Source organism: Rhincodon typus, unplaced genomic scaffold, assembly GCF_021869965.1.
Source record: "Rhincodon typus isolate 14 unplaced genomic scaffold, sRhiTyp1.1 hic_rhity00000051, whole genome shotgun sequence".
Classification (NCBI taxonomy): Eukaryota; Metazoa; Chordata; class Chondrichthyes; order Orectolobiformes; family Rhincodontidae; genus Rhincodon; species Rhincodon typus.
In genome coordinates, this window is record NW_025965689.1 from 521,881 (window position 1) to 537,210 (window position 15,330).

Genomic DNA, 15,330 nt, shown 5'->3' on the forward strand with positions numbered 1-15,330 from the left:
CTCACTGAAATAAGCATTTTAGTCAAACCAGCATCAAAAGGTAGGTCATTTGGAGTGTTTCAGATTTTTCACTTCTGAAGTCCTTATCTCACTGAAATAAGCATTTTAGTCAAACCGGCATCAAAAGGGAGACAGACTGAGGGAGTTGGGAGAGACACTGAGAGAAAGTGGAGTAAGGGGAGAGAGACAGACTAAGACAGAGACACAGACAGAGAATGAGACAAGCACAATGAAAGAGACAGATGGACCAACAGAGTGAGGCAGAGAGAGAGAGACAGGCAGAGAGGTAGAGACAGAGAGAGATAGAGGCAATGAGAGAAAGGGCGACAATGAAAGACTCAGAGAGCACAAGAGAGACAGAGTCAGGGAGTGAGACAGACCAAGACAGTTGCAGACTAACAGAGCGAGACAGACAGGCAGAGAGAGAAAGAGAAATGGAGGACAAAGTGAGAGGGACAGAGAGGCAGAGAGAGAGGTAGAGAGAAGAGAGGAGGACAGAGAGAGATAGAGTGAGAGAGACAGAGAAAGAGATTGAGATAGAGAGGAACAGAAAGTGATAAATAGAGACAGAGAGAGATAGACAGAGGGCAAGAATGATTCAGAGATAGAGTGAGTGAATGAAATAGAGAAGCAATGAGAGGGATGGAGTCAGTGAGAAAGAAGAGGAGTGAGAAAGAAGAGTGAGCGTGAGAGAAAGAGACAGAGAAGGAGAGAATGAAAGAGATGAAAACAGAACAAGAGACAGAAAGACAAAGTGACAGACAGAGGGAGCAAGAGAGATGGAGAAACAGTGAGTCGAGCCAGACAGAAAGAGATCAAGACAGAGTGAGAGAAACCATGAGAGAGATTGAAAGACAGAGAGATAGAGGGACAGGGATAGAGAAGGGAGAGAAGAAAGAGTGTGGCAGGGAAAGAAGCAGAGAGATAGACAAACACACAGAGACAGAGATAGAGACACACATAGGGAGAGATATCCAGACATACACAGAGTTTCTGCCTCACCTCAGCAATGTGCTACTCCCAGGTTTTTGAGCACAACCTACAAGCCATATTCCCAGCTCCTTCAGGTAATCTGACCTGATGGTGAGGGTATATGGGATTGGTCGTCCAAGTTCCCAAGGAACATGGCCTCGCTCTTGCCCCAATTCGTCAAACTACTTGATCTTAAGAAAAACACAAATTATTTAAACACTATAGTAAAAATACATCCAAAGAAGGAGGAATTTAGAATAACTTAACACTATTGGAAAAATGAACAGAATAATAGATGCAGTAAGTATTACGTATTATGAATTAACTGTCCCAATATAATAACATCCCATAAATATATCCTTTGGCAAATTGGCAAATTCAGAAAAAATAGATATTTTCTCATATGCAATCTAGCAGTTGAGGAAGCGAACCCCCAGCTTTTGACTGCAATCAAGAGAGGGAAAAATAGTTTCCCCTTCTTCAAGCCCACAACAGCAACTGCTTGAAGCTAAACTAAAACTAAAAACATTCTGGAAATCCTGGTTTGTGAGAGCTGGCCACACCCATCCAGGCTGCCTGTATTGTTCCAACTTCAAAAAAACCAAGGCCTCACAAGCTGTTTACCCTCGTGGTTCAGGTAGACTGGCCACACCTTTGCCTTAATGTTTCTTTCAGAAAAAAAAAACACTTCTTACAACAACATCATCACCAAGATGGAATCAGTGGACAGAGGGCTGGGTTGCATGATAGTCTGCGCTGTGTTTATGACATTCAGCAGTTTCTTGCAGTCTTGGGAAGAGCAGTCGCCACACTCAGCTGTGATCTATCCGGATGGAATACTTTCTAGGGTGCATCTATAAACTCTCTCTGTCAATTAGTAAGCTGCCTGTTCCCAACAATCACCATTAACATTGCACACACATACTGAGGGTTCTGAGGAAGGATCACTGGACCCAAAATGTTTACTGTGTTTTTTTTTCCTTCACAGATGCTGCCAGACCTGCTGAGCTTTTCCAGCTTTGTTTTTGTTCCTGATTTACAGCATCCACAGTTATTTTGTTTTTTTACCATTAACATTGCATCTAATTGACCAACATGCTCTCACACTCAACAAACTCAAATTATCCAATCTCTTCAGGCTAACTACAAACCTGTCTCATTCTCTGCTTTATTCACTGTCTTCACATGGTCTATTTCCAGCAGTAATGAAGCAATCTCACTAACAGACCTGTGTCTAAATCTGTGTTGTTTCCCTCTCTCGTGAAATAATTTGATCATGTACAAATATCCCCATCATAACCTATTGATATCCAATTATTCCTCACTCAACAGGGGTGGCACAGTGGTTAGCACTGCTGCCTCACAGTGCCAGGGACCCGGGTTTGATTCAAGCTTTGGGCGACTTTCTGTGTAGAGTTTTCAGATTCTCCTCATGTCTGTGTGGGTTTTCCTCTGTGTGCTCCGCTTTCTTCTCACAGTCCAAAGATGTGCAGGGATTGGCCATGGTAAATTGTCCATAGTGTCCAGGGATGTGCGGGCTAGGTCGGTTAGCCATGGTAAATGCAAGGTTATGGGATAGGGTCAGAGTCACACTGGGATGCTCTTTGGGCAGTTGATGTGATCTTGATGGGCCAAATGGCCTCTTTCCACACTGTAGGGATTCTATGATTCAATAATTTGCCACGCTCCATATTGAGTTTGAGAAGTTCAGAAGTGAAAGCTTAACCTGAATTCTTTAGTTATTGATGATTCTGATGGAGGTTTTGCTAAAACAATGCAAGTAAGTTCACAGCTGGCATACTGTGAGGGGGTTGGGTCTCTTATTTAAAGAAAAATAAACTGGCATTGGAGGCAGTCCAGAGAAGACTCAGTACATGGATAACAAGTATGGAGGAATCTGTCTCGAGGAGAGATTGAATCGATTGGGCCTACTGTCACTGGAATTTAAAGAATGAGAGATGATCTTATTGAAACATTCAAGGTTCTTAGGGGGATAACAAGGTAGATGCTGTAAGGTTGTTGCCCCCTGAGGAGAATCGAGGTACAGAGGGCATTTTCTCAGAATAAGCGGTGGCCCTTTAAGACAAAAATGAGGAGTAATTTTTTTTTTCTGGTGGTGAATCTGTGGAATTCTTTGCCGCAGAGATCTGTCGAGGCTGGTTCACAAATTATATTGAAGGATGAGATAGACAGATTTTTAATCATGAAGTGAATAAATGGTGATGGGGAAAAGGCAGGAAAGTGGAGTTGAGGATCAAACATGATGTCATTGAATGATGGAGTGGACACAATGGGCTGATTGACCGACTTTCGCTCCTATGTCTTATGGTCTTATGGCCATCATTTACCAGCTAAAAGAGCAGGTCAGAGGCTAGGAATCCTGTGGCAAGTACCTCACCTCCTGACTGCCCAAAGTCTTTCCACCATCTAAAAAGGCACAAGTCAGGAGTGTGCTGGAAATGAGGCATGGCAGCTCAGTGGTTAGCACTGCAGCCTCACAGCACCAGGGACCTGGGTTCGATTCCAGCCTTGGGTGACCATCTGTATGGAGTTTGCACATTCTCCCGGTGTCTGAGTGGGTTTCTGCCGGGTGCTCCAGTTTCCTCCCACAGTCCAAAGATGAGCAAGCTAGCTGGATTGGCCATGATAAATTACCCATAGTGTTCAAGGAAGTGTAGGTCAGGTGTGCTCGCCATGGAAAATGTAGGGTTACAGCGATAGGGTGGGGGGATGGGTCTGGGTGGGATGTTCTTCAGAGGGTCAGTGTAGACTTGTTGGGCTGAATGGCCTGTTTCCACACTGCGGGGATTCTGTATATTAATAAAATACTCCCACTTGCGTGGATGTGTGCAGCTCCAACAACACTCAAGAGGCTCAACACGATGCAGGACAAAGCAGCCTGCTTGATTGGCATCAAATCCATAAACATTCATTCCCTCCACCATGAGTTGCAGCAATGTGTACTATCGACAAGAAGCGCTACAGTTATTTACACACACCTTCTCTCACACAATTTGGTAGCAATCTCCTACTCGCATTCACAGAGAGAGTTGGCAGCCTGTGCTGGAGTTAGAGGCAGCTGCACACCGAACCACTGAGGCAGACTGGCCTAGCCTATAACTCAGGTACATCCCCCAGTGAGACATGGATCTCAGGGGACCTGGTATTGGCGACGGTCTGTACCCAGCAGAGGTACCTTGTCATTCTGGTGTAGTGGGAGAGCTTCAATGTTGAACTGTTTGAGACTCACAGATGTTTTGCAGTAAGAAGACATGACAGAGGGATGTTTGGGAAAAGATTCCAAGTGAAAAGTGTTCCATATTTTCACATTTTTTTCCTTGTTAAAATGAAGGCAAGAATTAGGGTCTGCTCCCTGTGTGTTATACAGAAAAGAAAGGATTAGATTTAATTTTTTAAAATCGTTTTTTGTATAACTTCAGGCTGTGCTGTACAAGCAATACAACTAGAACTTAAGAACAGGAAAGAATAGGAACAGAAGGAGGTCATACAGCCCCTTTAGCCTGCCACATCACTCAATATGTTTGGTCATTCAACTCAGTCCCCCCGTCCTGCTTTCTCCCCGTAACCTTCAATCCCCTTAGTCTTAAGAACTATATTTAGGTCTTTCTTGAAAACATTCAATATTTTGACGTCACACACTTCCTGTGGCAGAGAATTCCAGACGCTCATCAGTCTCTGCATGAAGGAATTTTGGTCCGAAATGTCCTTCACTATATCCTTATTGTCCTTAGTTCTGCACACCCCTGTTTTCAGGAACTTCCTTCCTGCATTTATCCTGCCTGTTCCTGTGAGAATTTTATAGGTTCCTTTGAAATCTCATCTCGGTCTTCTAAATTTTAGTATATATCGTCCAACCGTTCCAGTTTGCTTCATATGTCAGTCCTGCCATCCCGGGAATCAGTCTTGTAAACTATTGTTTCACTCCCCCTCCATTGCCAGAACATCCTTCCTCAGATAAGGACACCAAAAGGGCAGACACTACCCCAAGAGTGGTCTCACCAAGGTCCCATACAATTGCAGCAAGACATCCCTGTTCCTGTACTTAATTCCTCAATCATAGTCAATTGCCTGTGTTTCGACACCCACATTCCCATCTCCCCTCAAAATCCCTCATTTCCCTGCCTAACAGGAATCTATCCACTTCTGTCTTAGAAATATGCAATGAATATACCCATCCCCCTAGATCGCCTCCTGAGACAGAGAGTTCCAAAGCCGTACATCTGTCTGAGTTCTCTTCACTCCTTTTGCAAAAGGGCAACCCCTAATTTTAAAATGATTCCCCTTTGTGGAATACTTGTGTGTTGAGACGGTTTAATTTAGGCTGAGTAGTAATGAATTAAAATAATACATGACTCGGTGCACGAAGTAGTTAAAATTTAGTTTTATGAAACAGTACATATTGCTGTAACTGCAACCTGCCTTTCCCTAGCCTGAGAAGTCATGTAGGATAGATAGCAAAAAGCTAGAGCTCGCAGCACCTGCACACGTTTATCTTCACCGCATTCCGCTTTAATTAATTTGTGTCTGGCTGCCTAAGTAATGGCCTTGCTTGCTAAAAACACAGTACAATTGCAGATTGTTTTAACTGCTGTATAACCACTGTATAAATTCTGCTTCTTTTTTGTACTTGTCGGAGTCTTCGGACCTGACCTTTTGTCAGCATTGACTCTCCCTGATATTACAAATTAAATCTCTTTGCCTCGAAGTCTGGGCCTTTGGTGTGTGATTTAATCTAGTCTCTTTGACACCCTTTGTCCTGGAGTGTCCCACATCCTCTCCACGCTCCCCACCCTTGTCAGGATTGTTCAGGATCTTGTATGCTTTAGTCAAGGCATGCCTCAAAATGTTTGGCCGCCCAGCTGATCGTTGAGCTCTTGCCACCAGTAAAAGCGCAGTAAAGTGCACTCCATGGGGTGGTTTTAGGGTGGAACACTAGAGCCAGTCTGTGGTCACAGGTTCTCCAAAACTTTTATATGACCTATTGTACACAGTCTGGACCAACATTGTGGAGAGGTTCTCTGATCTTTCTGGATTTCTCGTCTGATAGAGTCATGCAGCATGGAGACAGGCCTTTCAATCCAATCCATCCATGCTGACCAGGTTTCCCAAACTGATAGTCCCATTTGTCTGCATTTGGCCCGTATTCCCCGAAACCTTTCCTGTTGATGTTGTTGTCCAAATATCTTTTAAATGTTGTAATTTGCATCTGCCTCTACCACTTCCTCTGGCAGCTCATTCTGAACATGCCTCTATGTGTAAAAGTTGCCCCTCAGGGCCTTTTTAAATCTTTCCCCTTTCACCTTAAACTATTATCTCTAGTTTTAGACTCCCATACTCTGGTTAAAAAAAAAAAACCTTGGTTATTCACCTTTTAGCGTTCGTCATGCTTTTGTAAACATTTATCAGGCAACCCCTTAGACTTTGACAATCAAGGGAAAAAAATCAGTTTATCCAACCTCTCCCGAAATCAAAACCTCATTCCTAGCAGTATCCTGATAAAATCTTTCTGCACTCTTTCCAGTTTAACAATCTCTTTCTGATAGCCAGGCAAGCAGAATTATATGCAGTACTCTAAAAATGGCTTCACCAATGTCCTATACAGCTGCAATATGACGTCCCAACTCCTTTACTCAATGCTTTGACCGATAAGAGCAAGCATACCAAATGCCTTCTTCATCACCCTGTCTACCTGCAAAGCAACTTTTAAGGAACTGTGTGCCAGCGCCCCTTGGTGTCTCAGTTTGACAACACTGTGCAGAGTCCAACCATTTGATGTGTAAGTCCTGTTCTGGTTTGTCTTCACAACATGCAACACCTTACATTTGTCTGAATTGAACTCCATCTGTCACTCCTTGGCCCATTGGCCCATTAGATGAAGATCTTGTTGTACTCTTAGATACCCTTCTTCACTGTCCACTAAGTTACTAATTTTGGTGTCATCTGCAAACTTCTTCATCCAATGAGGATTAAAGTTTCCTTCTCAGCCCGGTCCATAGGTGCTCTTGATCGTTGCATGAACTAAAACCCACGCACTCAGGGATAACAATCTGTCATCAAACAATCAGGTTTTATTAGACAGGGTCAAAACTTCTTTTAAAATCGATGAATGGATTGTGTTCTGTTTTGATCTGGAATCACAAGCCCATGAAATGTTCGAGAGTACTGTGCCACCAAATATGATGTTCATGTTTTGTTTTCAACTGTGAGATATCTTTGATCTGCTTTTGTCGATGCTCTTTAGGCAGAATATACAGATCAGCTCCTTCATCTCGCTGAACTCGGAAAAAGATTCATAAAGTAGTATAACCGTTTCAGGAACAAGGGTAACCAGGCACAGGAGAGAGGTGATGATATTGATATTGTGATAACAATATAGTAATGAGAATAGTGCTGAAACGAAAACTGTTTAAAGTGGATTGATGGGATTATATGAGTTGAAACAGCAGGGAGAACCTTCACGAGAGATGTAGTATTAGGCATTCAGATTTGTGATGAATGTGACATCACTCTGAGCAAGCATTGTGTTTTCATGTACCTTCAAAGAATATACTCGAGTCTGCTCTACCATTCAATAAGAGCATGAGTGATCTGACTTTAACTTCAATTTTACATTTCTGCATATCCCCTGCAAACTTTCATCCCTTTGGTCATCAAGAATCTATTTACCTCTGCCTTACAAATATTTAAAGATCCTGCATCCGTTGCCTATTGAGGAAGGGAATTTCAAAGTCTCCCAATCATCTGAGAGAAAAAGAAACATTTCCCCATCTCCGTTATAAATGGGCGCCCTCTTATTTTTAATCTCTGAACCTTCGTTCTAGAATCTCCCACAACAGGAAACAATCTTTCAAGATCCTCCCGGTCAAATCCCCTCAGGGTCTTGTATGTTTCAATTAAGTCACCTTTGACTCTTCTGAACTCCAGAGGATACAGGCCTATCCTGTTTAGCCTTTCCTCACAAGACAGTCTGCTCATTCCAGGTTTTGGTCTACTTCTCTGAACTGCTTCCAATGCATTAAAACCCTCCTGTAAGTTTGACACTGCGCACAGCACTGCTGATACAGTCTCACCAATGCCCTGTATAACTGGAGCATAACTTCCCTACTCGTTTATTTAATTTCCCTCGCAATGAACCATGATATTCTATTAGCTTTCCTGATTACTTCTTGTACCCACAGACTAACCTTCTGTGACTCATGCACAGGGACACGCAGATCCGTCTATGTTCATTTCTGGCCACCTCATTACAGGAAGGATGTGGAAGCTTTAGAGAGGGTGCAGAGGAGATTTACCAGGATACTGCCTGGACTGGAGGACAGGTCTTATGAGGAAAGTTTGAGGGAGCTAGGGCTTTTTTCATTGGAGCAAAGAAGGATGAGAGGTGACTTGATAGAGGTTGACAAGATGATGAGAGGCATACATCGAGTGGATAGTCAGAGATTTTTATTCCCAGGGTAGAAATGACTATTTTGAGGGGGCATAATTTTAAGGTGATTGGAGGACGGTACAAGGGAGATATCAGAAGTAGGTTCTTCACACAGAGTGGTGGGTGTGTGGAATGCGCTGCCAGCAGTGGTAGTGGACTCAGATTCTTTAGAGACTTCTAAGCGACTCGTGGATAGGCACATGGAGGATAGTAAAATGTAAGGTATTCAGGGTAGATTGACCTTAGTAGGACAGTAGGTCGGTACAACATCGTGGGCCAAAGGGCCTGTACTGTGTTGTACTGTTCTATGTTCTCTGCTCTATCTCAGAGCTCTGCAGCCCATCAATTATAGAGCTGTACATACTGCCCTGATGTAAATAATGAGTCTATTCCACAATGGAGATAGACAGAGTCCTTTCCTCAGCAGGAAAAGCAAGACAGTCCACTGGAGGCTGCCGACTCTTAGGGAACGCTGTAAACCAGGCAGAGTTATAGTGGAGATCTCTGGAATATAGTTAGCAGCACAGGTCAAACTGAGCAGATCGAGTCGCACACTGGAATCAAACAGAAGTTTTGGTTGGATAGCATATAGAATAATAGATATCTAGAGTGTGTTGTAGCCTGAGATCTAGCTTGAGGTATTTGAAAGCTTATTTTTTTATAAAAAAATCTCTTGTAGAATGTGGGCTAAGACAGCATTTGTTGCCCTTCCCTCATTGCTCCTTGAGAAAGGAGTGGTGAACTGCCTTTTTGAACCACTGCAGGCTGTGAGCTGTATGGAGACTCACAATGCAGAGTTCCTGCATTTTTACCCAGCGATATATTTCCAAGTCAGATAGTGAGTAACTGAGAAGTGAACTTCCAGGTGCGATGTTCCCATGCACCTGCTGCCCTTGTCCTTTTAAATGCAAATGTGGCTTTGGAAGGTGCTTTACAAAGGAGCCTTTGTTAATTTCTGCAGTGCATCTTGTAGATAGTTCACACTGCTGCTGTTGTGTATTGGTGGTAGAGGGAGTGGATGTTTGTGGATGTGGTGTCAATTTAGCAGGCTGCTTTGTTCCCGATGGTGTCAAGCTTCTTGAATGTTTTTGGAGCTGTACATTTCCGGGCAAGTGGGGAGTATTCCCTTACACACCTGACATGTGCCTTGTAAATATTGGACCGGGTTTGGAGAGGCAGAAAATGAGTTACATGCTGCAGAAAACATAGCCACGGTATTTATATGGCTGCTTCAACTCAGTTTCTGGTCAATGGTTATCCTCACGATGTTGATCATCGGATTCTGTGATGGTAACAGCATTGAATTTTAGACTGTCTCTTATTTGAGACCATCATTGTCTGGCTTTTGTGTGGCGTGAGTGTTACTTGTCACTTTTCAGCCCAAGCCTGAAAATTGTCCAGGTCTTGTTGCATTTGGACATGAACTGCTTCAGTGTCGAAGGAGTTATGAATAATGCTGAACATTGTGTACTCATCAGCAAACATCCTCACTTTAAGATGGATGGAAGGTCATTGATGAAACAGCTGAAAATAGTTGAGCCTCGGACACTGCCATGAGGAACTTCTTCAGAAATGGTCTGGAGCTGAGATGACTGACCTCCAGCCAGCATGACCATCTTTCTACGTGCCAGGTATGACTCCAACCAGCAGACAATTTGCCCCCAGTGCCCATGGATTCCAGTTTTGCTCGAACTCTTTGATGGTACACTCGGTCGAATGCAACCTTGATGTCAAGGACAGTCACTCTCGCCTCACCTGTGGAATTCAGCTCTTTAGTCCATGTTTGAACCAAGGCTGTAATGAGGTCAGGAGCTGAGTGGCTCTGGCAGAACCCAAACTGGGTGTCACTGTGCAGGTTATTGTTGAGAAGGTGCTCGCACTGTTGATATCACCTTCCATCACTTTCCTGATGATCAAGAGGAAACTGATGGGTTAGATTCGATTTGTCCTCCTTCTTTGTGTACAGAAACTCTTCCATGTTGTTGATTAGACACCAGTGCTGTAGTTATACTGGAACAGCTTGGCTTGAAGTGCTGCAAGTTCTGGAACATCAGTCTTCAGTAATTGAATTCAATTGGCTGAGAACTGATTGATATGATGCTGAGGACCACAGGAGGGGGCCAAGATGAATCATCCAGTTGGCACTTCTGCCTGAATATTGGTATGAATGCTTCAGCTTTAATTTTTGCACTGATGTTCTGGGCTCTTCCATCATTGAGGATGGGGATATTTCTGGAGTTGTTTAGTATTCCACCACCATTCACAACTGGATGTGTCGGACTGCGGAGCTGAGAATAAGAGATTGATAACCACACTCGCACATTAAAATGTAGAACTGGCAGTTACAGAGTGATAACCTCACTCAAGAATCAACATAGCCGAAATGAACATGAATGGATTGAGATCTAAACTCTCACTCACACAGCAGAGCCTGACAGGCAGAGGTTGATAATTGCAGTCAAATATTCACACAGTAGAAACTAACATTGAAAGATTTGTAAATACATTTACAGTACATATTCACACAGTGGAGATTGACAGGTACAGATTAAGAAGTGCACTCACATATTCACATTGCAGAAACTGAGAGGTATAGATCACTGACTAAATTCATACATTCACACAGCAGAACCTGACAGATACATATTGATAACAGCACTCACACATTCAAGATGGCGATGCCAGCATGGTAGGCAGTGTTCGGGCTCCTGTGCCGTCTGCTTCAGGTAGCTGTTTCCTTCCTTTCCTTACCCGATTTTTCTTTTTCTCTTTTTCTTCATCTCTTCCTGTCGACAGCAGAGAACGTAATATCACAGAGGAGAGCGACCGGAGCGGGACTCTTGGCAAGGCAGCGGTCTGGCCTGGAACCAGAGTTTCCTGGTTGTGGTAAGCCCAGAGCAGGGACTCCATGCATCGTTGAGGTGGCAGCAGAGCCAGGGACACTTGGTTGTGGTAGGCCCGGAACTGGGACGCCTGGTTATTGCCTTGACGGCAGCTCCTGGTTGCGATAGGCCTGGAGCCTCGATGTCCTATTTGTGGTAGGCCTGGAGCCAGGGTTTCCCATTTGCAGTAGGCCTGAGCTGGGGTCCCCTGGTTGTGCTAGGCCTGGAGCTGGGGTCCCCTGGTTGTCGAAGGCCTGGAGCTGGGGTCCCCTGGTTGTCGTAGGCCTGGAGCTGGGGTCCCCTGGTTGTGGTAGACATGGAGCTGGTGTCCCCTGGTTGTGGTAGGCCTGGAACAGGGACTCCTGGTTATTGCCATGGCGACAGCTCCTGGTTGCGGAATGTCCAGAGCCGGGGTCTCCTGGTTGTGCTCGGCCCGGAGGTGGGGTCTCCTGGTTGTGCGAGGCCCGGAGCTGGGGTCTCCTAGTTATTGCCTTGATGGAAGCCTCTGGTTTCGGTAGGCCTGGAGCCAGAGTGTCCTGACTGCGGTAGTTGCGGAACTGGGGTCCCCTGTTTGCAGTAGGCTTGGAGTCGGGGTCCCCTGGTTGCAGTAGGCCCGGAGCCGGTGTCCCCTGGTTGCAGTAGACCCGGAGCCGGGGTCCCCTGGTTGCGGTAGCCCCAGAGTGGAGACTCCCGGTTATTGGCGTGGTGGCATGTTCTGATTGTGGTGGGCCCAGAGTCAGCATCGTGTGGTTGCTGAAGAAGTGGTGATGGCAGCCGTGCCTGGTGAGTTGAGTGCAGGCAGTAAAGGGGTTCAGCGCAGATATCGTTGGTCAGCCAGCTCAGAGTTCATGGTGGAGGCAGCAGAACGAAGATGGACTTTCTTTCAGCATTATCTCTTTCTTCTTAAAGTATTCAAATGGTGTCGGATTGTGGCACCACAAATAAATCATCGTTGTTCATTCAGTCTTTGTCTCCTCAGCACAGCTTACATTCCCTCCTCGGTTCACAAGAAATCATGAGGCATTGAGTCATACAGCACGGGAACAGACCCTTCGGTTCAACTTGTCCATGCCAACCCGGCTTCCCAAACTAAATTAGTTGGGTTTGCCTGCATTTGGCCCATATCCCTCTCAACCCTCCTATCCATGTACCTGTCCAAATGTGTTTTAAATGTTGTGATTATACTCACCTCAACCACCTCCTCTGGCAGCTCATTTCATACACACATCACCCCCTGCATGAAAAAGTTGCACTTCAGCTCCTTTTTAAATTTTGCGTCTTCACTTTAAATCTATGCCGTCTGGTTTTGGACCTTGGCTGTTCACCTTATCTGTGCTCCTCATGATTTAATAAACCTGTATAAGGTCAGCCCTCAGCCTCCAACACTCTAAGGAAAATAATCCCTTAACGTCTTCTTATAGCTCAAACCCTCCAGTCCCGTCAATATCCTCATATATCTTTCTGCACCCTTTCCAGTGTAAACTCATCCTTCCTATAGAAGGCAATGTGAACTGTATGCAATACTGCAAATGTGGCCTCACCAATTTCTTGTTTCCTCACTCCTCATACTGTTACCACCTCATTTGGCATTGGTTCCCAGTGATTAATTGTAGCAGGGATGAAATTATTGCTGTACATTTATTCTGCACAGCTGTCAAATGACGTAGGGTTACAATGTGATGAATGTTACGACTAAACTTGAACAGTTGTGTTCTGCATAGAATTGGAACAATATGTAGAATAGATGTAAGCTCACATACAGGCAACCACAGACACATAGCAAAGGGCTACAATGTTGAAAATCATTGTGTCTGTACTGACCAGTCTCTCCTTGATGGCTCAGTGAAAAATAAGAGCTAGAAACAGGAGTCGGCCATTCATCCCTTTGGAAGCCTGCTCACCCATTCCATACAATCATGCCTGAACTCATCTCGACCACAACTCTGCTTTCCTGCCCTGCTCCCTTTAACCCATCACTGGTTAAAAATCTGTCTGACTCCTTCAATTTATTCAGTCTCCTGGCATCCACTATACACTCTGGTTGGGGGAGGAGTGAATTCCGATAGGTTCCCATCCCCCCTCCCGCAGTTGATAGGAGCCATTCCTCCTCATCTCTGTTTTCACTCTGCTCCAGCCCCTTATCCTAAAACAATGACTTCTAATTTCTAGGTCACCCCTCATGAGGAAATGTCCTCTCTCCATCTACTTTGTAGATCCCCCACAGACAGAAACAGGGGAAATTAAAGGGGACAAAGAAATGGGTGACCAACTGAATACATACTTTGGTTCTGCCTTCAGAAGGGAGCACACAAATCAGATACCAGAAATGTTGAAGAATGCAAGATTCAGTGAGAGGCAAGAATTGAGGGAAATCAATATTCTGAGAGAAATAGCGCTGGGAAAATTGATGGTATTGAAGGTGGATAAATCCCCAGGGCCTGGTAATCTACATCCCAGAGTACTTAAGGAAGTGGTTCTAGAAATAGTGGATGCATTGATGGCCATCTTCCAAGATTGTGTAGACTCTAGAACAGTCCCTGCAGATTGGAGGGTAGCTAATGTCACTCCAATATTCAAAAAGGCAGGCTGAGAGAAAACAGGGAATTATAGGCCAGTAAGCCTAACATTGGTAGTGGGGAAAATTCGCGAATCCATTACCAAGGACTTCATAGCGGATCATTCAGAAAGCATTGGCAGGATCAGACAGAATAAGCATGGATTTATGAAGGAGAAATCATGCTTGACAAATCTGTTGGAAATCTATGAAGATGTAAGCAGTAAAGTTGATAAGAGGGAGTCAGTCAATGTGGTATATTTGGACTTTCAGAAAGCTTCCATAAAGAGTCCTGCAAGAGAGATTATTGTGCAAGATTAGAGTGCATGGGACTGGGGGAAGCGTATTGAAATATAAAATTGGTTGGCAGAGAGGAAACAAAGAGTAGGAATTAATGGGCCCTTTTTAAATTGGAAGGCAGTAACTAGTGGAGTGCCACAGGGATCAGTACTGGGACCTCAGCTAATCACAATATATACTAATGATTTGGATGAGGGAACAAAATGTAACATCTCAAAGTTTACAGATGATGCCAAGTTGGATAAGAGGGTGAACTGTGATGAGGATCCAGAGATACTTCAGCGTGATCTGGACAGGTTGGGTGAATGGCAGATGCAGAACAATTTGGACAAATGTGAGGTTATTCACTTTGGAAGTCAAAACAAGAAAGCAGATTACTACCTGAATGTATGTTAGCTGTGAGAAGGGATTGTGCAGCAGGACCTGGGTGTCCTTGTGCACCAGTTGCTGAAGGCAAACATGCAAGTGCAGAAGGCAAATTATATGTTAGCCTTCACTGCAAGAGATTTTGACTTCAAGATCAGGGATGCATGTGTCCAGAACCAGGGCTCACAGTCTGAGGATTCAGGGCAGACCAATTAGGATGGAGATGAGGAGATATTTCTTCACCCAAAGGGTGGTGAGCCTTTGAACTTCATTACCACAGGAAATAGTTGAAGCCAAAATATTGAATGCATTCAAGAGCCAGCTAGATATAGCACTGAGGACGAACGGGATCAAAGGTTATGGGGAGAAAGCAGGATTAGACTATTGAGTTGGATGATCAGCCATGATCATGATGAATGGTAGAGCAGTCTCTAAGGGCCAAATAGCCTCCTCCTGCTCCAATCTTCTATGTTTCTATGTCAATCCCCCGATTTTGCATCTCATAACACCAATTAGATCTCCTCTCATTCCTTTAAACTCCAGACAGTACAGGCCAAAATTGCTCAATATCATCTCATGAGACAAACCAATCATCTCTGGAATCAATCTAGTGAACCTCCTGTGATCTGCCTCCACTACAACTACATCCCTCCTCAAGTACAGGGACCAAAGCTCTGCACAGTACTCTGGGGGTAGAAAAACTAATGGCTTGTACAAATGCAGCAACACTTTCAATACTTTTATACCCCATTCCTTTAGTAATAAATGCCGTTTGCACTTCCTTACTACCTGCTGTAGCTGCGTGCTAG

The 15,330-nt window shown here is 44.4% G+C and overlaps 4 protein-coding genes across 8 annotated transcripts in view; 3 read left to right on the forward strand and 1 right to left on the reverse strand.

The window, feature by feature from the left end:
• The window catches only part of LOC109929682 (histone H2B 7-like), an 823,479-nt gene that overhangs the window by 446,108 nt on the left and 362,041 nt on the right, over positions 1-15,330 (forward strand). The gene's annotated exons all lie outside the window — the stretch shown is intronic.
• Positions 1-15,330, forward strand: part of LOC125488138 (histone H2B 7-like) — an 844,706-nt gene that overhangs the window by 446,096 nt on the left and 383,280 nt on the right. The window lies entirely within an intron of this gene.
• The window catches only part of LOC125488142 (zinc finger protein 239-like), a 341,309-nt gene that overhangs the window by 155,009 nt on the left and 170,970 nt on the right, over positions 1-15,330 (reverse strand). The gene's annotated exons all lie outside the window — the stretch shown is intronic.
• LOC109936253 (platelet endothelial cell adhesion molecule-like) overlaps positions 12,069-15,330 on the forward strand; it is a 37,843-nt gene continuing 34,581 nt past the window's right edge. The window contains exon 1 of the mRNA XM_048621102.1: positions 12,069-12,084. Within this exon, the coding sequence (XP_048477059.1) occupies positions 12,069-12,084 (16 nt within the window). The remainder of the gene's footprint in view (positions 12,085-15,330) is intronic.